At 44.6% G+C, this 23678-nt stretch overlaps 5 protein-coding genes across 5 annotated transcripts; 1 reads left to right on the forward strand and 4 right to left on the reverse strand.

Moving 5' to 3' along the window:
- Nucleotides 1–2417: 2417 nt before the first annotated feature.
- On the reverse strand, nt 2418–3844 carry ASPACDRAFT_1857806 (uncharacterized protein). The gene is made up of 2 exons (XM_020197573.1): nt 3169–3844; nt 2418–2930 (listed from the first exon to the last, which is right to left on the reverse strand). Exons 1-2 carry the CDS (start codon nt 3607–3609, stop codon nt 2577–2579), a joined length of 795 nt encoding a protein of 264 aa, XP_020054899.1. The 5' UTR covers nt 3610–3844; the 3' UTR covers nt 2418–2576.
- Nucleotides 3845–7758: 3914 nt separating this feature from the next.
- ASPACDRAFT_31478 (uncharacterized protein) lies at nt 7759–9137 on the reverse strand (the record flags this gene model as incomplete). Its single annotated transcript, XM_020199817.1, has 2 exons — nt 7759–8918; nt 8972–9137. The coding sequence occupies 2 exons, from the start codon at nt 9135–9137 to the stop codon at nt 7759–7761; spliced, it is 1326 nt and encodes a 441-aa protein (XP_020054900.1).
- Nucleotides 9138–9911: 774 nt separating this feature from the next.
- On the reverse strand, nt 9912–11623 carry ASPACDRAFT_1881910 (uncharacterized protein; the record flags this gene model as incomplete). Its single annotated transcript, XM_020198266.1, has 2 exons — nt 11460–11623; nt 9912–11406 (listed from the first exon to the last, which is right to left on the reverse strand). Coding segments are annotated over exons 1-2 (1572 nt in total), but the record flags the coding sequence as incomplete, so codon positions are not given.
- A 147-nt stretch (nt 11624–11770) lies between these two features.
- On the reverse strand, nt 11771–13649 carry ASPACDRAFT_1881911 (uncharacterized protein). Its single transcript, XM_020198267.1, has 3 exons — nt 13353–13649; nt 12506–13269; nt 11771–12396 (listed from the first exon to the last, which is right to left on the reverse strand). The coding sequence occupies exons 1-3, from the start codon at nt 13467–13469 to the stop codon at nt 11823–11825; spliced, it is 1455 nt and encodes a 484-aa protein (XP_020054902.1). The 5' UTR covers nt 13470–13649; the 3' UTR covers nt 11771–11822.
- Nucleotides 13650–13883: 234 nt separating this feature from the next.
- Nucleotides 13884–15270, forward strand: ASPACDRAFT_1903571 (uncharacterized protein). The gene is made up of 2 exons (XM_020198793.1): nt 13884–14933; nt 15006–15270. The coding sequence occupies exons 1-2, from the start codon at nt 13947–13949 to the stop codon at nt 15180–15182; spliced, it is 1164 nt and encodes a 387-aa protein (XP_020054903.1). The 5' UTR covers nt 13884–13946; the 3' UTR covers nt 15183–15270.
- Nucleotides 15271–23678: the final 8408 nt, after the last annotated feature.

Genomic DNA, 23678 nt, shown 5'->3' on the forward strand with positions numbered 1-23678 from the left:
ACATGAGCTCTTTTTGCGTGAACAAGTTTTAGGTCAGTAAATATTCTCTTATGCGCGCCAAATTTGGATTGACAGAAGACCTGCAGCAAACCTCTGCTTCCTGTTCGGTAGGAACTCCGATGTGTTGATCAGCAAGATATAGGGTGGAAGAAGTGTAATTGCGATTGCATATAGATGGGGCACCTACAGGGAGCGAGTGAAGGTTATGCAGGCAACAGGCTCTGACGAGGAACTCGCGCTACGAAAGCTACTCAACATGTCGTCAAGCTGTATTCGGAACTTCCTCGGCGATCAGGTGGCAAACATGGATCTGACTTCTTGCCTTATAAGCTTGCCCCAACATGTTGAGGAGACCGCAGAAAATACTCAATCTACGGCGTCGTAAAATAGAATAATCACCATTGATGAGCCAGATCCTAAGGTAGTACGGACGGAGGAGGAGAAGGTCGAAGTTGTTCGAAATAATTCAGGTTTGACACCAATTGCCAATGCATGCAAGCCGCAGCTGACATGTTCGTAGAGAACAATATTAGTGATGCTGGATCAGAACAGATCCTGCTAATCCCGCAAATCTCAAATTTATCCCACGAGGAACAAGCAGACTATTCCCTGCTAGTGCATGTCCAACACCCTTATCAACTTTCTATAGGGGCACTGAGGAGCATTAGACAACCCTCCCGTCAACAACTATTACAAGTCGTTCGCCAAGTCTTAGCTGGGCAAGGAATCTCGAATCCTACATAGCCTATTCACTCTTTGTCTATAGGGCTAGACGACCGTGCATATGATATTCTTGATTATACAAGTGATTACATCGGAGACTTGTTCAAGGAAATCCTCAAAACGGAAAAGCTGATACAGGTGGAGTGCGCTTATGAATAAAATATATCTAAGGCTTTTAGAAAGTATCTAATAAACAGTTCTGATCCAAATCGTCTCAGCCTTCTAAATAGTATCTATAGATGTTCTAAAAGTCAAATCTTATATACTACCTACTCGCCTGCAAATGAAACTACAAGAACAAATAACAGCAGTCCAGTTCAGCAGCCTACAGACAAATTCGTTTTGAGTTTCCGAAGTATACTCTTCGAAATTATTCTTGAACCCTAAATGCCAAGAGGCGCTAAGCCATATATAGATTATGCATGTTTATGCACGTATGGGCGTATGGCCATTACAATCACCTGATGTGTTTGTTTCACGGATGCCCGTCATGGTAATACACGGCTTCTGGAACATTCGAAGATGCAAACTATGCAAACCTCGCAGGCGCTCTGAGACACGCAACCTCGAGACGCTTCCCAAATCAACTTCTCATTAACTCCCACCCTATTCAGCCGGTCTTCGGGGGGCGAATAGCTTGCTAATCATCAACCAACTTGTCAGACAGACAGTTGGCGCGATATTTGCTAGCCGCAGTCGCCCATGGTAGCTCTAATACATTACGGACAAGTATTGGCTACCCACGTACGGTCATACCAAGGTACCAACTAACAACACAATGGTGACACAGCAGCAATCCTCTTTCAGGGAGCTATGGGCACTCCCTCTCAACCTTTCAGCTATTGTGGATGGTCGAATAAAATTGCCCGACAGAGGGCTAAGGAGCGGAATGCAGAGCTTCGAGACCTATACCTCAACAACATATCCCAGTTTCAATCATATCACCTGGTATTCGTTGATGAATCTGGGTGTGACAAACGCGTAGGATTTCGAAGAACAGGCTGGTCACCATTGGGAACGACCCCAACCCAGATCTCCCATTTCCATCGAGACCAGAGATATCAAATCTTACCTGCCTATACCCAAGAGGGTATAATTTTCTCTGAAATCTTTCAAGGGTCGACTGACACTGCTGTCTTTGAGAATTTCATGAAACGGCTGCTAGAGCACTGTGGAAGGTGGCCGCAGCCGAGGTCCGTGGTCATCATGGACAATGCCTCTTTTCATCACTCTGAACGGATTGAATCCATGTGCCGTGAGGCAGGGGTCAAGCTAGTGTACTTACCTCCTTACTCGCCTGATTTGAACCCTATTGAAGAGTTCTTTGCAGAGTTGAAAGCATATATCAAGCGGAATTGGGCAATGTATCAGGAAGTTCCTGAGCAAGGGTTTCGCAACTGCCTTGAAGTCTGTGTGGAAGCTGTGGGTTCAAAAGAACAAAGCGCAAGAGGCCATTTCCAAAACTCGTGCATCACTGTCACAGAAGCATGATTGGGCTATTAGTGATCTAAAAAGCGCCTGTTCGACTTGCATATGAATAGAAATACGCGTAATATTTGAGAACTTCATAATAGGTACTGGAATATAAAAAATTATCTTATACTGTCTTAGCGTGATTTAAGTATCTTGATATAAACAGACCGTACCCCGCGCTCCAAAATTTATATCTCCACCTTTAGACAGTGGCTTATTCTGAACGTCCCTCAAATTCTTCAACCCAGTCTCTAATGTCACTGACAAAACGTTCCGCAATACCCACTATGACTCCATTTTGCTTGAAAAATTCGACGAAAAACCCTGGGTCCTGTTTGCTATCAACTTGCTCGAGGTCATATCCATTACTAATTGCCAGATCACGTGCTTTTCGAAAATTGGCCTTGAGATTTTCTGATGTTGATGGGATTTCCAGTCGAAGTGTTCACGGACGAACCGTTCTGAACGCGACTTCGACTCCTCTGTTGCTCTTCTGCATAGAGCTGTTCACGAATCCGGTCAGGAACATCATCATGGGTTTCCAGGGTGCCATGTTCGTCTCGGACGTATTTGACCAAATCAATTAAATGATGGGTCTTTAGGCTGTAATGCTTCTTGCCCATAGGATCCTGCCAGCACCATTTGCCCAGGTCGCAAGGTTTTCCAGGGCAACGCATTAGTCTGTAGACGTGCTCCCAAGCTGGAGCTTGCCCTGAAGTACTTTCAGCATTAATCTGAGCATCACGGTCAGCAAGCATTTTCTGGGTCACAGATCTGGTTCCCCTCTTGTCGTTGCCTGATGCGGTCGAATATTCATCATCCACATAGTTGAATGAGATACCTAAGGTGAGTTTCTTGCCTATACGGAACAAGTTGCTCCATTTGACGAGCTGCTGCTCCACAGCCGACCATTCAATGCTAGTCTTCTCGTACCATTTATTGAGATCACGTTGGGAGCGATCATTTACTGACACCACCACTGCCGTGTCTTCGGACCTGACGCCTGTTACGCTGAGTCTTCGTTTTGACCCGACTTTCAAGCTTCTGCCTTAAAACCTTGAACCAGTAAGCACTGGGAGCTAAAACCAGGTCTGGTTCGGTATCTTTTGCCACCACTCGGTTGTTTACGGTAACCTTCCACTCGATCGAGTAGTGGAGGTAGACGGGTGGGTCTTCATCGTAAGGTCTTCCCTCCTCCCAATCAGAGAGTTGGACTAACTCGAGCTTATCGGACTGCGGCTGAAGCAGGGGGGAGGAAGGACTGTATATGGACGAGGCAAGGGAACGGCCGAAGTCGCCAGGAGTAGGGGCATACTGCGGGGTTGCTTCCCCTTCAGCATTGGTCAGCGGTTCTTTGCTAATAATAATGTCGCGAGCGATTTCAAGCTGTAAGGACGATAGTCTTGGGGCCATCGTGATACTGTTGTCAATGTCAAAGATTCCCTGTCTGATTCAGAGGAAGTCGGCTGGACTGGGCTTGTTTCAGTATTATCACGTGAATTATGGATATTGTGGGAAGCGATGGATAGTTGTCCTATTGGGTGGCCGGTACGGCCAACTACCTAAGATAAACTGCTTACTAACTGATGACTAAGCGAGGTCGAACCCCAGGGCAGGCGGAAGGGGACGTCCGTATGCTCCGACAGATATGACACTATGCTTTTGATGACTTATGTTTTATGTACATGTACAGGATATAGTTATGCTCCGATAAATCGCATAACATGGACATTGCATAAACCCGAACAAGCTACTAAAAAGGCCTAAATTGCGCCCAGCAGTCACTCTCCTCCTTACCCCTCTTTTCAGTAGGTTCCAGGCGAAGCTGTTTAATCCACCTTTTCATGTCTACATTTCGTTTGCATCTAGATCTTTCTGGGCGACGCCATTACCGACTGCCACAATTCCAGATCCAGAACAGTACCCTTTGGTTGGATATGTGCCTTGGAAGCGCAATACGTCCCTGTCCGAGCTTTGGCAGTTGACAGTCGGTCTTCACTCGCGGCGAGGTCCTAGCAAGCACCGAGATGTCGAGCTATGAAGGTTGCACGATAGAGGAAGGAGGGGCTGTATGCTAATTGATTCAGAAACGAATTGCTAAGGGTCAGGAAGACTAGCGATTCCCAGAGGTCATATATACACAACGGTGCTAGGAGGGTCATTCGGGGTTTGGTTCAAAGGGGTTAGGCCTATTTTGGCCAGAAACCCCAACGGCGGCCGCGGCAGTCTTCTGTCGGAGCTGCGTAAGGCACCCGCTCTGACAGAGCCAAGAAAGTTTTTTTAGATTGTCAAACTGATTCAGCCGCCGACTGCAACTATATAGAGCAGGTTCTGCGGGACTTGGAACAGGTCACAGTGGAAGCGGATGGGTCAACTAATAAGGTATTCACGTTACGTTTCCTCTTCCGGCACTCTTGGCATCCACTGCTGAACTTCGTAGAGCTATCGTTCCGGAGCAGGAACAATGAGCCGTTAATGTCGTTCGTGACAATTGAGCCAGATCAAAGGGAGGTTACAGGTCAGCCAGTGTTGGTTTTTAGTTCGCTCGAGCCGAAATGGCTTATGTAAGGGTCTTGATGGTCAGGTGACCCACGATGACCTGTACACTCGATCAAAGGTTAACGTAATCGTCAGCCGAGCGAGCCACGCAAGCGAGCGAGCCAGCAGATCCACCAAATGCAGCACCAACATGGATTTTTAATTTGTATACAAATATATGGTGTTTTGAAGCCTCAATTACACCATTTTAAACATCTTTTTACACAGTTCTTCGGTTTGGACACCTCGTACATATATGTCCTTGAACACCGCACTCGCTGCACCTGGAAGATGCCCGGCGGCGAGGCTGATTCTAATCCTCAACCCGAAGGGCTTCATTCTTTTTATACTCGTGTTGGAATGCCTTTCTTACTTCGTCAACAGTAAGACTGTTAAGACCTGTAAGCTGCTTATTTCTTTATTATCTCTTAGTATTTAACCTTTTATTCACCCAGCGGAGTTCTCGAACTTTCTATTCCAACAAAACCACCCGGTTTAATACTATCTCAACACCTTTGAAGATGTAGTTCAAAGCTGACTTTATTAATATATCAGCTATACTACTAAGCAGTTATTTAAGCCTTGCTTCTTACTTCTTAAACTAATTTATATTAACAGGCGTCTTTGAGATTGTTGACCGAGAATCTTAGCTGCTTGGCCGGCTATCAAAATCCTTATAAATCAGCTTATTAAGCACCTGGCTTGGATTGTACGGAATTAAGCCCGAAGTCTTAAAAACACTCCGTATATTGGCTTCCTTAAACACCATAGCATAGGCCTTTAAATACTTCTTTAAAAAATCATCTTTATCAATCTTCAAATATCGGGCACGTGCAAGGCGTTATACCAAGCTGTAATATACCTTCTTAAAAAATGCGAAATAAGAGACATCTAACAGCTGGCAGAGGTATAATAAATCAGAAGACATATAAATAGGAATATTATAATTAGTATAATATAAATTATTAAATTTAGGTGTTAAATGCAATTCATAGCTATTAAGAATTAATAGGGTATATTTACCAATTCATCGGTTGATTATTAATAAAATAAAATAATATTCAAATTAATATAAGCCGATTTTATTATTTATCCAGCTATTTAGAGATATATTAATTCTTTAATCGCCCGGAATTAAGGCTTCATACCAGCTTACTATATAGTTTGTTTTTTTAAAAATCAAATACGGCTTCAACGCCCAGCCGGCGGTGTTGATATACTCGATTAAAGTTATCTATTCGCAGTTATCTGACTGTATAAAAAAAGATCTTTCTAAACAGCTTAATCGAATAATAATTTTAGCTGTTACAACTTAACCCATTATAAAGCCGGTTTTATTGAAATTAAAGATGTTTTTTTTAAGAATTCCGTATTCTGATATAATCTCTTAAATACAGTTAAATCAGATCTGTATAATCCGTAGATTCTCGCACTTCGTCCGTTTAGCATCCAGCTGGCAGAAATAACAACTTTTTAAAATTTTATAATATGTAATAAAATTTGTAATCTATCTCTCTCCTACAGTTATTAGTTTCTTCTGATTTTTATATCTTTAAAGCAACATATTGGCTATCTTACAAACTGCAGAATTTCTTAGAAGTATACTATAAATGTTAAGTAAGAAAATCTATTTTTCAAGTATTTCTTCCTTTCTTACAGTAAGTTTATAAGAATTAGAACGAGTTTCTTAACGAAATGAACGGCTATTTGCACGGTGTTAAAGAATTAAGCAAAGAATATTAAAAACGTCAGCAGCTTTATAAATTAAAGCAACTTGACCGGTCTTTATAGCTTTAAGAATAAGACAGATTCGGCCCTCTTAATATAACAAGTCTTTTGATAATTTTGGCATTTTTGGTAGTATAATTAACCGCTGAATTGCTTCAGTTCTTAGAGGTGGAAGGATTCAGGGGGTGGTGGCTCGCTCGCTTGCGTGGCTCGCTCGGTTGACGATTACGTTATTTAGCTAAAAACAGCATTGATGACTAACTTGATGAGCGGATGGACAGTGCGCTTAATCTGAATTAGAAGAAAGAGGGCGGGAGGGTTCCCCCAATACCGTTGCACCCTGCCATTGGCTGAAATGAGCCCCGACAAAGGCGCACCTACCATGTCGGGCACCGTGGTTGGTGTTTGAATCGGGCAGGGTGAGTGATTTGTGTTCAGCAACGTGGTTAAGCGACGTCGAGTCGACCGGTGGCGATTGCAAACTGTATTAACATCCGAACTACTTCTAAGTTTGGAGTCCAGTCTTGATTATCTGGAGGCGATTTCCCGTAGGAAGAAGGATATGTTGCCTCAGTAAGTATTAGATATTACAGCATTTCTGTCCAATGAGCCGTCCATCTCCGACATCAAAAGAGAAAGTGATCTACCATCTCTCTTGCTTGTCCACATTCACAGTGATCCGTTTACGCAACGCTAATTCAGTAGAGGTATCCATTTAATCTTGCCATGCCTGTCCGGAGCTGGGATAGCACGCTCGCTTCTTTCCCCGATAGTCGATCATACAGCTGTCGAGTGTGCTTGCCTGGGAGGGCCGCGTCCACCCTTTTCACGTGTTTGCCTACTTTCTCGGGCAAGCCTTTGCTGGTGCCTTGTTGGGATCGTGCGATCTTGAGAGTGGTTGATTTTATTCTGGGGAGCTGTGTGTATGGCATGGGATCCTCTTGGGTCGCCGCCCTGGCCTGCACTTTAGCAAGGCCCAACAATTTGTTTTCCTCGCTTGTGGGGACCCAGCGGATCGTGATCCTGTTTCCGCTTCTTCGTAATCGTCTGATCAGCTTGTATATCAGGCAGACGTGCTTACATCCAATTTTAATTCCACACCCGGCGATAGCCCGGAATGTAGCATATCAGGCCGTTTGTTGTGCACAACGTTTCGCCTATTAACGCTATAGCGAAGTGTGAGGGTAAATGAAGTCCTCATCATTGTACAGTTGCCCTAACTATGACTGGGACTCAAAAAACTCGGGAACTGACGTTGATGCCCAAGGATGACCACCACCTGAATCACCTAACTGCTCACACCTTGACCCTCCACCTCCAATTCCACTCCAGGACCGCCCACCTCGCACACGTCAAGGCAACAAGCCCGCCCAGCAGGACCGCGGAGTACAGTCCAATAAGCACTTGCGGCGTCGTCATCTGTAGTAGCTCCCCACCAACGGGCACAGTAAGGAGCACGCCAAACGCCGCAACAAAGTAGATAGTCCCGTAATATCGCCCGTATTCCTCGGTGTGGCACAGCTCGCCCGCGCACACGGGGGCAAGGGATAGCCAGCCGCCGGAGAAGAAGCCAAAGATAGCAACAACGGCGTAGAGGGTCCCCTCACTGCGCGAGCCAAAGGGGAGCCACACGGCGGACATGAGCACGAGGGTCGCGGTGACGAGGACGAGGAGGATGTTAAAGCGGCCGATCTCGTCGGCTACCATGCCCGGGAGGACGCGGCCGAGGAGGCTCATGCTGTTTAGGACGGTTAAGGAGTAGAATTGCGTGTCGGTTGAGAGGCCCGCGAAGCGGACGTATGTCGGGAGGAGGGCGGCGCAGCCGAAGATTATGAATTCAAACGAGAAGACGGCGGCAGTTAGCAGGCAGAGGCGGAGGGAGCGGAAGACGTTGAAATCGATCGTGGCTTTTGCCCTCCGTGTCCCGTGAACGGGCGCAGCAGGCGTGGCCGCTGATGGCAGCTGCGGTCCTCTGCCCTGGACTAGAATTACGCCCGCTGCGTAGCAGCCTAGTGCAAGAAATGCAATTGCGCGAATGGATGTTTTCCAGCCCTGGCGCGGAAACAATTCTTTTAGGATCACTGGGATAATGGCGCCGCCGGCAGAGGATCCCGCCATGCAGAGGCCTGATGCCAGAGCGCGGCGCCGATGAAACCAGTGGCTGAGGACCGCGATGGAGACAGTGGTGATGACTGCTGCGGAGATTCCCCCGAGAATTGATAGGCAGACGATAAAGTGCCAGTACTTGGTGCATTCGGCAAGAAGCATGTATGAAATGAAGCTAGTTGATGTACCGCAGATCAACAAAGTGCGTGGACCGTAGCGATCAAACAGAGGACCAACTTGGACTCCCAGAAATAGTGTTAGAAAGACCAGGATTGCGGTAATCCAGCCCACGTCGCGGACGCTGTATTCGGCCAGTTGATGGGTGCTGATATAGTCCTGAACCGAGCCAACTAAGGGGGTCAGCTGGTAGGTAAACAGGAGGGAGATCACTGTGGAGACGCACCAGCAGTCTGAAAGCCAAAGGAGGGAAACATCAGTAGACAAGATCCCAGCAGGCAGGCCCATGCTTTGCGACCGCCGTCCGGAAAGGCGGTGCTGACTACATTTGGCTCGGCATGGTCAGTTCCGAGGGAGGCCAGCTCGGACTCATGCTCTGTTGGTCGAGGCATGGAATGGGGAGACAGTCTGGGATGGCTCGTTGAGTGAAGGAGGACTGAAGCCTGGGATCCAAGGAGCGACCTAATATTTAAGAGTACAATACAGAAGTGGGCCTCGTGGTCACCTGCAGGGCGCGTTCCAGAAGTCCACGCTTATTGGTAATGCCAAGGATCGAATCAGCCAATCAACATTTAGTGGGTCTTTCGGGCTGGTTGAGGAACCGCAGACTCTGGTGTGCATCGGATGCCGGCTTCTGCATGCGTCCTTGCGAGTTGCAGCTCAAAGTCTTGGACAATGACTGCAATTACTGCTGTGTCTAGATAGTTGGCGTTATGTTATAGGGACTTATACCTTCGCTTGCCATGCTGCCGTCCGTTTCTTAACGTAGATTGTTCCCTGGACCCGATGAAATTGGGATGCCACAGTGCCAGATCAGATTGAGTTAAGGCATCTGGTATGGCATACCCGGTAAGGCATGGCTACGGTGCAGGTGTTGCTCTCGAAAAACTGCAAGCCACTCAGGACGATCGGCAATAGTTTGATTCCACGGATCATCCGAGTCGAAGAGTAAGCGTCTCGCCTCTTGTTGGAACATTTCATCGGTAGAGGCGACCCCCAGACGCGCTTGCTCCTGTGCGTAGTGACGCAGATGAAGAATAAGGACCTGAGTATAGCAGTCCGGTGACGAATTTTGGACGTCCAGTTCACTAAATCGGTCACGCAAGTCCGAATGTTCGTTTGATTGATGATCATTAGTCTCCGTCGCGTCAGAATCACCTCCCAACATCGCGCGTGAAAGCATCTGAGAGAAGTGATCCTCAACCTGCCTGTTAGTAGCAGAGAAAGGGACCAAGGTCCGCGACTCGAGGTCAATCAAGTACGGCGGGACGGCGCGGGTCACCTGGGATGCGATTGAAGCAGGAAATCCATGGTCACCTTTCCACTCTGCCATAGTAGCCCCGTGTCGGAAATGTAGGGCGAGGTGGTCACAACGTTCGGACCAAGTCCCAAACCGACGATCGCAGAAACCGCAGCGAGAGTCAAAGTCATTTGTTTCGATCTTCCAGTCAGTAAGAAGAGGAACTGTCGTAAGACAATGCACGAAGCGTAAATGTTGGACAAGGTGGTCTTTGCGTCGAAACTTGCGCTGCTGCCCGTCGCATGCTCCATGCTTATGTTCCATCAGATGCTCTAATGTAGGATCCAACATACTACAATACGCGCAATGAGTCCGGCCGGTTGATTGTAGAACCACGGTACCGCCAAAAGGTGCGCAAACCCAGTTCTCAAGGTTCAGGTGTAGTGATTTTTCGTGTCGCATCCAATCATATTTGGTCTTGAACGTATCACAACAGAATGTACAACAGAACGGACGCTGAGTACGTGATGTCGAAGACTTGCCTTTTCCATTGCCTGATCGACTTTTTTTGGATCGACTCTGTGGCCTTTTCTTGATCGCACTGTTTGATACACTTGAATCATACGAGTGGCGGGAAGAAGCACTAGTCTGGCTTTCGCCACTTGTTGTTGAAGTTGCTCGGGACCGAGGTCGCCGATATGATATGAAAGGGTCTATTGCATCTGACTCGGAGGGAAGCCTTTCATCACTGGCCATTTCCAAGGCCTGACGCGAATGGGCAGAAAGTAGTGAGCTTTGAACCGCAGCCTTCACGGTCGAGATTGGGGCAGGTTCGTCTTCGGGAGGCGACTGTTGCCACCGCATTAAGGCATACGAGGGCTGTACACTCGTCGCAGGGATAACCCCATTAGCTCTTTCTTGATTTCCCCGTATAAAGTATCTGCTTCTCCGGCGTGGAAGTCCGCAATGACCCGTTCTTTGCTCCGGCAGAGAATTTGCCGCAAGGGCCATGTTGCCGTACGCACAGACATCCCTGGCATTCGTCTCTAAAGCATTGAGCGCTGGATCGAATGAGACAGGGTCCTGGTCAGTAGAGAAGGTGTCTCCAAGTTCCCACTGGCAGCTATCCCAAAGATCAGCGAAAAACCCGGCGTCTTGTTCGGCGTCCACAAAAGTATTATGGGAGGTATTTTCAGTAGCCGGATGACTTTCATATTCGGCAGACGCTAAGTTAAGCAATGATGTTCCGCTGAGGGTTGCATGTTGTGTGCCAGGAATCAGCTCAAGGAAGTTGGCGGAAGAAGCTTGATCGTGCGGGGTGTGCGCCGCGTTCGGGGGGAGGCCGAAAGAATAGAAGGGTCCTGATTCAAACAACTCAAAGGGGCTAAAGGGATTTGCCGATGGATGGACAATGCGACTCGCTGGTTGAACACAATTAGCTCTTTACTGGTCCAGGTGGAAGAAAAAGACATACAGGAGGCGCTTTCGCCCTGTGCCACTGAGCGCTGTGAAGTCAACCGCGGGAATGCGGAGGGGAAGAGATTTTGGTCCATTATTCGGTTCAGCTTGGCGCACCGGGCAAAAGTAAGTAGACGTCGTCCGAAGAGTCCTCTGGGCGTCACATGGTAAATTGGTGTTTTGTAGTTGAATTTGGCCACGGAAAGATGGGAGTGACTCGAGTGATCTTTCCCTTGGCGGACGGTGCTTACATAATCGATTATCAGACTGTAAGCCAGTCCGTGCCGAGTGATGTCATGGCTCATCGTGTCCCCGAACATCTACGATTTCCCCTTCAACAAGCTGCAGATCAACGGCTTATTCTTCTTCATGACTCAAACTACTCTAGGGACAGGTTTGTTGCATCAGTGTGCGCTCGCTTGCTTCTCCGGCGAATCTGCGCACCATATCTTATCAGAACAAACGGAACGACCCCCAAGGCAATGGAAATGAAACCCAGCACTGAATTCGCCCAACTGATGCCGAGGTTTGCGTACATTGGCGTTGTTGCTAATGGAAGGGCCACTGCAAAGAGGGCTCGTGAGGTGCTGGCGGCGGAAGCAGCCGACGCTGACCAGTGTGGGTACGCATCGGTCAGGTAGTTGAGGAGAGACATGAAGATGAGCAGATAACCGATGCCAAAAAATATCCCCGACATCATGGGCACTACAGCGTGGATTTCGGGATTTGAGGACCACCCAAACCAGAAGAGCGAGACGGGGAGAATAGGCGCCCCAATACAAGCGATAGGAAGCCGCCTGTACTCCTCCACAGTCGCCCAGTCAAGGCCTGCTTTCAGGGCGTTGGAATGGTACGTGCTGTACAGTGAGAACAACAGCAGGGCAATTACTGAGCCGAGCAAGACTAAACATATTGTCAGCAATGGATGACATGGTGGCTTTATGTTGCACATACTTGGAAGAAAAGCCAGCCCCGCCACACCCGCCGACATTCCATACATCTCTGTGGATCCAGAAAAACAATCATTAGCTGTATATCGCACGCGGACCATGCCAGCTCAACTTACCTTGAAACACCACGAAATATCCTTGAAAGTAAAGGAACAACAGAGAATAGGTCATTGCGAGGTAGACCGAACAGAAGAGGACAATTGGTTCTTTCATCAATAAGACGAAGGGGCGCTGCAGAAACTGGACCATGTCTGCTAATTGCAGCAAGCGAGGCTTTGATCCTCCAGGAATCAAGGAGTTATTATGTGTTCGGGCCAATACTGGGTAATACGTCTCCGGCATGGTCAACAACAGTGGCAGCGCAGGACCGCCAGTAATCAGACCAGTCCAGAACGGCCATCTCCATGATGCAGTAGCCACAAATCCAGATATTGCTGGTCCAAGAAGGGACGGGATGATCGCTGTGAATATGAACCACGACATTGCCATACCACGGTGGTGAGGGTTCGCATAGATGTCTGTGTATAGTCCACCGAGGACAGCGTTTGGAGCTGCTCCTCCCACTCCAGCAATCAAACGGAACACAAGGAGAGCTGGAAAACTGGGAGCCAGGGCACATCCCATCGTGAAGATGAGATATATCGCGCAGGTGACGAGCAAGATGGGCTTCCGACCGAAATACTCGCTTAATGGGCCGAAGGCAAGAGGCCCAAGGGCAAACCCTGCCATGTACAGCGATGTTGGAAGTACCAGTCGCATGTCATCCGTCGAGAACTGAAAGGCCATGGCGAGTTTGTCTTTGGCACCGGATGGGAGAGAGGTCCCGAGTGAGGTGTTGAACACAAAATATGTTCCTGTTGCCACGACATGGAATTTCTTCCACTTCAGTACGATAATCAGTATCTGCGCTGGATAGGCCTAAGGGAGTGCAGTGATCAAAACAGAAATAAACGGCTCACCCAGGAAAACTGTGAAGGATCAGCCACTTGCGCCGTGGATGCAGGATTTATATAAGTATTGGTGGTAGAGACTGCAGCATTGGCCCGGTTGGGAATCATAGAGGGCTCTAGCGACATTTCTTGATGCGGACATTTATATATGTGTAGCCGCTGAACAGAGGACGTTGCTCAGGAGTAATAATCTCTCGATGAGTATGCTAATCAATATGGCTTGCAGTATGGCCAATTCCATGACGAAGTACCCAGCTCCTTCCAGCCTGATGTACGAAGAATTTTGCTTAAATAAGGACTCCCTCGTCGAAAGGAGATGGTTGAAAATATAGAAGTGGAGTAAAGTCTGTTATTAGTACGCCCTATACTCTGCCTTATGTGCCTTAGTATGTCCCCACTCTCTCTATGTGTGGATCCGGCGAAAATTAGTAGGGCGTGTTGCTACGCCCTACTATTCGCCCCACTTCAGCATACGGAGTATATATCTTCCGTGCTCTCAATAGACCATAGAGAAGTAGAATCTATAAGTATAGCCCTCCACGAGAATTCTTCCACCATCGTTAGACTTCGACTCTAATATTAAGCACAGCCACGGCCGTTGATATGGCTTTCACATGTGCCCCCCAACCTTCCACGCCTCAGCGTCTCGACGCATCCAAACTTATCTACACCTACACCAATAGCCCAAGGGATGTCCCAGACGCGGCCAATGCCTGTACCGGCGACGAAACGATCTGCACTGACCATATGATCTTGGCGACATGGCACGCGACCAAGGGCTGGTCCACCCCCGAGCTAAGGCCCTATGGCCCTCTGAGTCTCATGCCAACGGCGTCGTGCTTGCACTATGCGACCGAATGCTTCGAAGGCCTTAAGGCATACCGCGGCTACGACGGCAAGCTCCGTGTCTTCCGCACAGAACATAATGCAGCTCGCATGCAAATGTCCTGCAGCCGCATTTCTCTACCCTGCGTGGACGCGACAGACCTGCAGCAACTAATCCATGCTCTGCTTGCAGTTGATGCGCCCAAATGGTTGCCCGAAGACCGCGCCGGAGACTTCCTTTACATCCGACCAACGGTCATCGGCACCCAACCGTCTCTCGGCGTCCAGGCGCCGCAGAGCGCGACCATGTACATTCTCCTTGGCTACATGCCCCGCGTCGACGCTGTGCCCTGTGGAATGAAGCTGCTGACATCCCCGAATGACATGGTTCGTTCCTGGATTGGAGGCTTCGGCTATGCCAAAGTCGGCGCGAATTATGGGCCCTCGGTACTTGCTTCGCAGGCGGCCGCCCGTGAAGGGTTCCATCAGACACTGTGGCTCTATGGAGAGGATGGCGAATGTACTGAAGCTGGGGGTAGTAATTTTTTCGTGGTCTGGCTGCGAAAGGATGGCAAGAAAGAGCTCGTCACCGCACCCCTGGATGACCAGCTCATCCTTGACGGGGTCACGCGGCGGAGTTGCCTAGAGCTCGCGAGAGAGAGGTTCAGGGATCTAGTGGTTACCGAGCGGAAGTTTACTATTGATGAAGTCATTACTGCAGCTGCTAATGGTTGTCTGTTGGAATCGTTTTCTGCGGGAACGGCGGTAAGTGTTTCGATTTTTTTTTTTGCTCATCCAATATCAGACATGTTGATTCGCTGGCTCATACTGTTGTAGTGGTTCATCACTCCGGTCTCGCACATTCGACATCGAGGGCAGGACATCATGATTTCAATGGGAGCGCATGGTGAAATGGGAGAGGTGACTGGGAAGATCAAGAGCTGGCTTACTGATATCATGTATGGGCGGGCAGATCACCCTTGGGCTGGTGTGATTACGGAGAAGAAGTGGTAGAAGATGTCGTATCGTTGCATTGTTCGCTGCTTCCGTCACGATATATAGAATCTTCAATAGACAAATTCTGAAGAAACATGCCCGCACACTGAGATAGGTCGACTGTTCAATGACGCACTATAACATACTCACTATACGCCGACACCAAGGCATTTGTATCACAATACCGCCGGTTTCCGCGGTACCGTATTCATGTGACTACGATTTACGATACAAAACGCGTCGACATTCTCGCATAAAAAGTGTATAATCCATATACAGACTAGCGTGGCTTGGCATTAGGATTCGAAAACAATGCAGATGTCATTAGCAGCGAAACTGATATCGAAAAATTCTGTACCGGACGATTATTTAAACCGAAAAATCATAAACGAGCTATACAGTAGCAGCTTTGATAGTTTTCATTTCTTGAAAACAAAATTCAAGGCCAGGCACATCCACACTTGAGTCTACCATCTTGATTTTCAACAAATTCGTCTAAACTTGAGTCAGTCAATATAACAACAGGCAAAGACTCTACCATACCTAGAAGAATAGGTTCATACCCGGCTTTAGATACTAGACAATTGTTGAAAGCCACTGATCCTTCATACCAAAATCCACATTCCTTGAGTGATCTATGAAAGTCAAGGTGATATCAGTTGAGAACATAACCAAGATTTCTAATCTGAAGTCTCTTACACAATACTCCATTTTGGCAAGGTAATTTCGCATTCTGTAATGTCTAGACTTGCTTTCTCCCACAACTGAGATGATATATTGTAGCAGCTAGAAGTCAAGTCACCTGTTACACTGCCTTTGATATCTTTACATGTAGAGTTGAATTCTCCGCAACCGAGGACTAGTCTAGATAAACTAGCACAGACAATAAAGCCAAAGGATCTGGGACCCATTTGGACTCTAAGTTTGTGGGTAATAGATATAATGTGACCAGTATAATTGCAATACGATTAACATCAAAGAAAAGAATAGTTTGAGTTTAAAAAACAAAACCAGTATGTACTCCTTCTCCTGTCTTTTTGAGATATTTATAAGTCATTATGCGTTTGTTCAAGTGATACCATAAGTTTCGAGGCGATTCTAGCGCAATCCCCGACTATATCAACACCGATAATTCTGACTAGAGTACAGTGTCCGAGACGATTAGTCTGATAAATGCAGCCATTGAATAGACCATATCTTCTACAAGCCCAAAACTGTGATACGGCCCGCTCAATAAATAATATAATAATGCTAGCATCTTGGGAGTGAGACGCAGAAACAACTATGATGTGTTTGTTAGTTAAGGTACAGTACTTTCAGGGACTACTGCAACATTCTGACTCCATAACTCAGTATCCCTTCCTAGTTACAGTATCTACTTATCAACAACTTTCAATCTCTTGGGCTTGGGTGTGTACTGTACTATATCATTCTATCTTTGCCCAGAGTTTGCTTTTCACACCAGTCGGCAGTCAAACATATGTCCTTTTTCTATCTTGCGCCTGCAGCTCAAGTTTGCAGCCATGTCGTAGGTCCCTACCCCTGCGGGCAAAGCCATTCCACCAACCAGCACGCGCATTCGGATGTGTTCTGTGTTCTGGATCTCATTTCGTGATTTCAGTTGGCTGTATCTCTTTTATCGCGAGATCATGGTAGTAACAGTATCGTGAGTAAACACCATTTTTTGAATTGGTAAAAACTTTCTCCAAGGGTACTGTAATTCTACTGTTTCATTCCTAGTAATCACGCCGAAGACATTAAGGGTAAGTCCAAAAGGGAAGTAGATCTCATATCTTTCCTTGTTGTACTGTAAGTAGTGACTCAGATTCCAAGGCTGTAATAGTGCAATTTAAATCACATAAACACAATACTCGAAATACTTCTCAAAAGCATGCTATAACCACGGTCACCTGAAGGAAAAATAACTGCACACCAGTTTATAGCTTCTATATCCTGAAAGCTCATTGCTAAGGCATTTTCCAACAGTCATATTGTGTTCACCAGCAGTACAGGCCTTGTCGTTGAAAATTTGCACTAATGATATTAGTCAAGGTCCAAGCTTGTAGGTATATAGAATTTGTATAAAAGCTTACCATCACAGCCGAGTATATGAACTTCAAAATTAATTGACTGGATAATAACATCGCCAAAGGTCTTGCATTGATTGATGTAGTTCCCAAATATTCCTAATTCTCCCAGGTCCTGTTTTAAGCAGCCGGGCGCACTGAACAAACGTATTTGGGCTATACGGGTATCATTCCGCGTATCGCCAGCAGTGGAGAAGGCCAGGACTGTCAAGTTGGCCAATGCGGTCAGTGTAGGGAGAAAGGAGATGAATTGCATAATAGATACGTATAAAGGTGATTTGAAATGGTTTTAAGAATTGATAACAACTACGGCAGAGGTTAGTGGCTGTAGTTAGGATAGAAGAAGTAGGTGACTGAATACTGCGTTCATGTTACTGTGATAAATTTGGGCGAACACGATCGGTCTTCTTTTGGATCATAGAAATTCACCCATGCTGGGAGGGTAATAGCATTATAAATTATTAGGTAAGGATAGGTAAGATATATCATGTAAGGTTACCCTTGTAAGTTATTAGTATTCTTGGTGCAATATTACTCTAGAGTTCGTGATGGCGTCAGATTTCGAAGCCGCTCGCTACAAGAGGCGTAGAACAAAACCCCCGGTAGCGGCCCGCATAGAGTCTGATGAGGCTCCAAGTCTGACAGGAAACAATGCTATTAAAGAAAAAAGGTACAGTATTCCCATCCGTCTCGAAGTGCAGCTAAAAACTTTTGATCTTTCTACTTTAGATCACCTGAATGGTCATTCGCAACAAGAGCTAGTTATAGACATTTCGAAGACATTTTTGAGCGAAAGGCGCCCAAGTCATGGCCAATTAGAACCGGAGCACATTGATCAAATGTTAAGGCATCAGCTAACTCTTATCAATATCTGTTGCCAGATATTAGAGCCAGTATCGAGGATGTTCTCAACATCTGACGGAGACAGAAAGTCCCTGATGCTGAACCAGATATCGCGTGGCGTATTAAAGATCTTCATTGCGAAGATCTAGTGTTTATGCCGATGAGAAACTGAATTTACCCAGAAAAAAGGAAAGGTACTTATTTTAGTCACAGAGTCGGGCTTAATGCTACAGTACAGTACTTTTACTATTCCTTTTCTTACTGGCCTGATATCCTCCCAAGAGAATTTTCAAGTTCTTCAGTCTCAGAGATTTGAAATCAGTCCTGATCGAACTTGGATACTACAAATTCATTATATATGTCAAAGTTGCTACTCATATTTACAGTATGTGTTATTGTATTTATTTTTTGCAAGTTAGGATAAGTTCTTATGCTAATCTCTGATTGTTAATAGCCTTGTTACTAGCCTTATCTTATCCTTTTAAGTAGGAGCATATAGGTATATAATATCTTATTAAGTTTACTCCCTTACTCTCTTTTATTTTCTTATGTCTTCATAGAAGTAGGGTCCAGAATTAGTCTAAAATTATTATCAAATATTTTGTCACAGGCATACTTAGCACGACAATCTGGTGAGAAAATCGTTTCTACCTAAATATAGATCCTACTTTATGATGACTTATAACAGATCTCGGCATAAGTCATTTAAAAAAATCCGTGTGCTTAATACTCTCTAGATGTGTATTCTCATCTAATGCTAATATTTACACCAGGCCTTAATTACATGATCATCTGCCCACGCTAGTATCTTGGCGCAGTTCTGAAAAAAAATCATATTATCTTTGTTAGTCAAGGCAATTTCGAGATCCGCTGTACACAGTTCGGCCTTGGGATTGATAAATATATAACCAAGCAAGAACACTGCTTCTTCCAAAGAAGGGCTGTGTCACCGTTTGACTTGGACTTAGACCTTCACTATATCAGACCACATGTCCGAATCTAGTTCGTCAAATCTGTATGTTCCCATCCACACCTTCTTTGTAGTAGGTCTGGCGCTATCTTCAGCCTGCCTAGCTATACGGCTGTACTCTAGGTATCGAACAACAAATAGGCTTGACATTGGAGAAAGTAAGTGATATTCTTCCATAATATCGAGTCCGACAGTGTTTCTAAAAAGGCTTTGAATATAGTATGTCTTTTATCGTCGTGGGTAAGTCATCACATCTGGCAATTGAGGATATTTTAGCTGACTTTAAGATAAGACCTTGTGTCTTACAACACAGATACTGATTCTATGTATGATATGTACGTTGACAAATTATTCATATCCTAGCACTAATCACCATCAGATGCTCTCGACTATGCCGGACTGGGATCTCATATACATGCTCTTGATACAAGTACTATTAACAGATATAAGAGGGTATTGTCACCTTAGTCAATACTTAGAGTTCCGGGATATAACTAACCTTCTCTAGCTTCTACTGACCGTGTCTTGTCTATTTGTTCTGGGGCTTTATTTAGCAAGACTTTCGCAGCTTCTTTTATTGCATCGCCTTGTCCGCCTGCTCGAAGTTCAATGGCTTCGCAAAACCATTCTGGTCATTACAATACTTACAACTTTAGGGTCGTTTATTTTGGTGTGCTGTTTTGTTTTTGCCTGCCGCCCAATTTCAAAGTCCTGGAACTTTCTTGAGCAAGGAGAGTGTATCAGCCAGGTGGCTACCTATATCTCTGTTGCAGTTTTCAACATAACAACTGATATGAGTCTTGTTTTACTATTTGGTTTACTTCTCTGGCATCTGCCATTATCGAAACCAGATCAGAAGAGGTTTTCGATACTGTCTTTGTTGGCTTGCATGTGAGTACCGAAACACTCCTCTGGTTCCTTAACCACTTCTAAGGATGCATACTCAGAACAATCATTGCAAGTGCTGCACGTCTACGGCTTACAGTACCCTTATTATCGTCTGACGATTTGACCTATGCAATGACCCCAATTGCAGTTTTGGTGTAAGTTTCCGACTTACTATTGACGGAATTTTAACTTATAAATTGACAGTGGTACTGAAATGAACTTGATTATTTTTGTTGTATGTCTTCCAGCTGTTTTGAAGTTCTTTTGCACACTTACTGTTGATCGTGAATCTTCATCGTCTTTTGTATCTTAGTTTTGATAAGTGGTTGACGGGAAAGGCCGTTTTTAAAACCATATAACTACCATGTAAAGCTAAATAGTCAACCAGGATGGGTCTGAAATGCTTAGGACTTTTGATAGCATTATTGTATGGACAAAACCGAAGTACTAGAGATCCCAAAAGTAGTGCACTTCTAACGTCTATTCTATGTCTGGTCCAAAAACACGAATAGACAGAAAGTAACATGGGACGTCAAAGTTTCGTCTCAGATATAAAGGTTTTCGAAATTGGCTTGACCAACAAACACACTATAATGTTTTCGGAGCCACTGCTAAGCTATTAGCTCGGGTAAACTATTAAGCAGGATGCTGAAAATTTAGTAAAAGCTATATACCAAATAAACTGTATCTTAAACAATTCTATAACTTTAATGTGGCCCGCTCAATAAGTTAATGATGCTAGCATCTTGGCAGTAAGGTTCAGAAATAATTGTGATATGTTTGTTGGTCAGGCCGAATTCGAGATCGCCTGTAATGATTATACTATAATATTTCGAGATCCCAATAATCAGACATGAGAGAAAGGTCTTTTTGATAATTGCCCTGTGTAGTTTGAGTTTAGCTATCTTCTGTGATAAGTTTTTATAGAGCAATTACCAAGACATCATCTTGCGACGAAGGTGTTTTGTTCACAATCTGCAGCTCTGCACCTGCCGAAGCCAATGCGTCTGTCGACAATGTCATGTGTGTGTTCTCGGGCCAAGGTGTCCCTCCAGAGTTGTAGTGACTGTTGTCATCTATTTTCAAAGAAAAGGAATTCACTTGCTTAGAGTCTGTGTGCAATGGATCTGATTGCGATATAGTCTTTTCTTTTAAGGATTTCAACTTGAGCTTCAAGAGCTTCATTTTAAGACCTATAACAACTCAGTGTACTAGATCTTTCACCAGCGGTAGAAAGAAGCGTTACGGTGCTTTCGCTGTGCAATACGGTTTTGTAGCTTTCTTCGTATGGCAGGATCAGAGTATTGTCTCCAGTCTTCTTCCCTGCTGATCTGAAGATGTAGGCTTTGCTTGGCCTTGCGAGATGAATGCGACGAATTTTTCGCCATAATGAGATTGTCAAATTCGCCCAGATAGCGGTGTATTTCTTTTCGTCTTCTAACTTTACTAAAGTTCTGCTTAACAAGAGTAACCTATTTCATAAATCTTTTCAATGAACAGGAAATCACAATATTTATACGTTAAGGGTCGTTTGACAAAACAAGATTCTGGACAAGGTGGCAAAACAAGCGTGAATAGTGACACCTGATATTAGCTTTGAATGTTTCAAATTGTGTGATTAACTCAATTTAAGCTTTTGAACACAATAGATTAAATGCAGATTCAGAAGGATCAATAGAATACTCAATTTATAAGAACAGTTGCTATATATGAATACTGTATAGATTCTGCAATAAGATCTCAATACCCAAACTGACCCCCCTAGGTATCACCCTATGAGCTATTGGTGGGATTGCTCTTGGTGGGACTTGCCATGTTGCTAACTGATTTTGACATGTTTCCAATTTTCTTTATAGTCTGAACATCATCCAAGATTGTCTGGGTCTCAACTCCAAAACAGCCTAGCAGCCCATCACGATTATAAATAGTCGTGTCTAATGCATTCTAAGCACTGAACAAGAAGCTGCACAAGACATTCAGAAGCATACCTAGATCAGTATATGTAATATAGACCTTTCCACTTCCAGGACATGCTGTATTCATTTTATGATCCGAAACATTGTGATCTAGCCAGGATAGACATCCTCCACAGTCGGAGAACGCATCGCCGCTTACCCAACTTAGTCAAATACTGTGACTTTATCATCTGGTCAAGCTTTACCTTTTCAAGGGGCTAAGATTGCCGTCCCGATTGACATAACATTGTGAAAGTTCCAGAAAACTCTTAAACTGGGTTCCATTTAGGGCAGAGCATGTTGCTGTTAGATTACCTTTTGGACCAAGATCAATAGTATTACAAGTGGAGGAAAAGTCTTTCCAGTAAGTGGTAGGCCAAGCTGCCATGGTTCAAAAGAGTTATTCTAGGAGGATTGAGCCTTTTTCGGTAGATGTTGGCTAGTAGACTCAAGATCTGTAATATTATGAATATATTTTTCAACCCCTTTATTAGGGGAGCAGGCCCTTTCTATACTTCACTTTCAGATCTCGATGATACAGAAATCCGGGTAAGAGTATGACTTGAGTACGAAAACCTCATGCACAAGACGCCGCCAAGCTTCATTGAATCTGGCTGGACTGCGAGACTTTCTTGAACTTCAAATAAGAAATCTGTGGATTCTTTCTCAGAACGACAGACTGTTGTGTTAAGGTCGGATAATGTAAGTAGTAATCAGTAGATGACAGCAAGCTTAGCAGTATACAGTATCTATCCAAAATCTTTTCTCTCCATGTAACCGGACTGAAATTCTTTATGCTTATTCGGACTCGTTGAAAGCGTATAAAAACGGACATTACTTACATCGGTCAAATTAAAATATATTCGCTTTAAATCACACCACTAGCTTTGGATCTCTTTAAAATTAACTGTAACACAACAGTTGTGCTTTATACTGCGATCCCGGAAACTGCTGTCACCATTTACTCTCTTCTGTTGTTTCCGAAACCCTCTAGTAAAACCAAGAATCCATATATAGACTAGATAAGAATATTAGTATTCATAGATTCCACTATGAGATGTTATTACCAGTTAAGTTACAGTACATAATGTTGAGGAAGCTAGCAATTATAATTAATATATTATATATAATTAAGAACTATAATCTAGTAGCTAATTTAATATTCTAAATAAATATATAACTCTGTATTTTTAATAAAAATAATTAGTATTAGGTATTAAATACAGATCTTAAATATCTAATATTCTAACTATTTTTAAGATGTTTCTGCTTTTATATTTAAAGAATAATAAAGAAAATAATTATTCGGTTATAATCCAGAGTGAGATTAAGCGAGAACTATCCAGTTCCAATATTATTCGAGTTTTATACCTCGCAGTAGTTCTATACTAATAGATGATAGTTAAGGTTTTCTACTAGGATCTCCCCAGCGCTGCTGCTTCCGAACGTGCCGTATATTATAATTAGAAGATTATAGATTAAAAAGACTGGATACGAAGTTCTGGTGTTTAGATTTTAATTACTATTATATCTAAGTAGCCACAGTCGATCTGGCGGTGTGACGATATAGAATATCTCTGAAGTAAAAAAGACTGCAGAACTGACTAGTCTTATTAGATAGTTTAATAAAGTTGTTATATACTGCGATTAACTGGGTTCAATTATCTTATTAGGAGTCTGGGACAGCTTTATGCGGTTGCTTATTAATATAACTAGTTCTGTCTCAGTCTTTAAATATTTATTATATTATAATTTAAAACAGCACAGCTTC

Source organism: Aspergillus aculeatus, assembly GCF_001890905.1.
Source record: "Aspergillus aculeatus ATCC 16872 unplaced genomic scaffold ASPACscaffold_11, whole genome shotgun sequence".
NCBI lineage: Eukaryota > Fungi > Ascomycota > Eurotiomycetes > Eurotiales > Aspergillaceae > Aspergillus > Aspergillus aculeatus.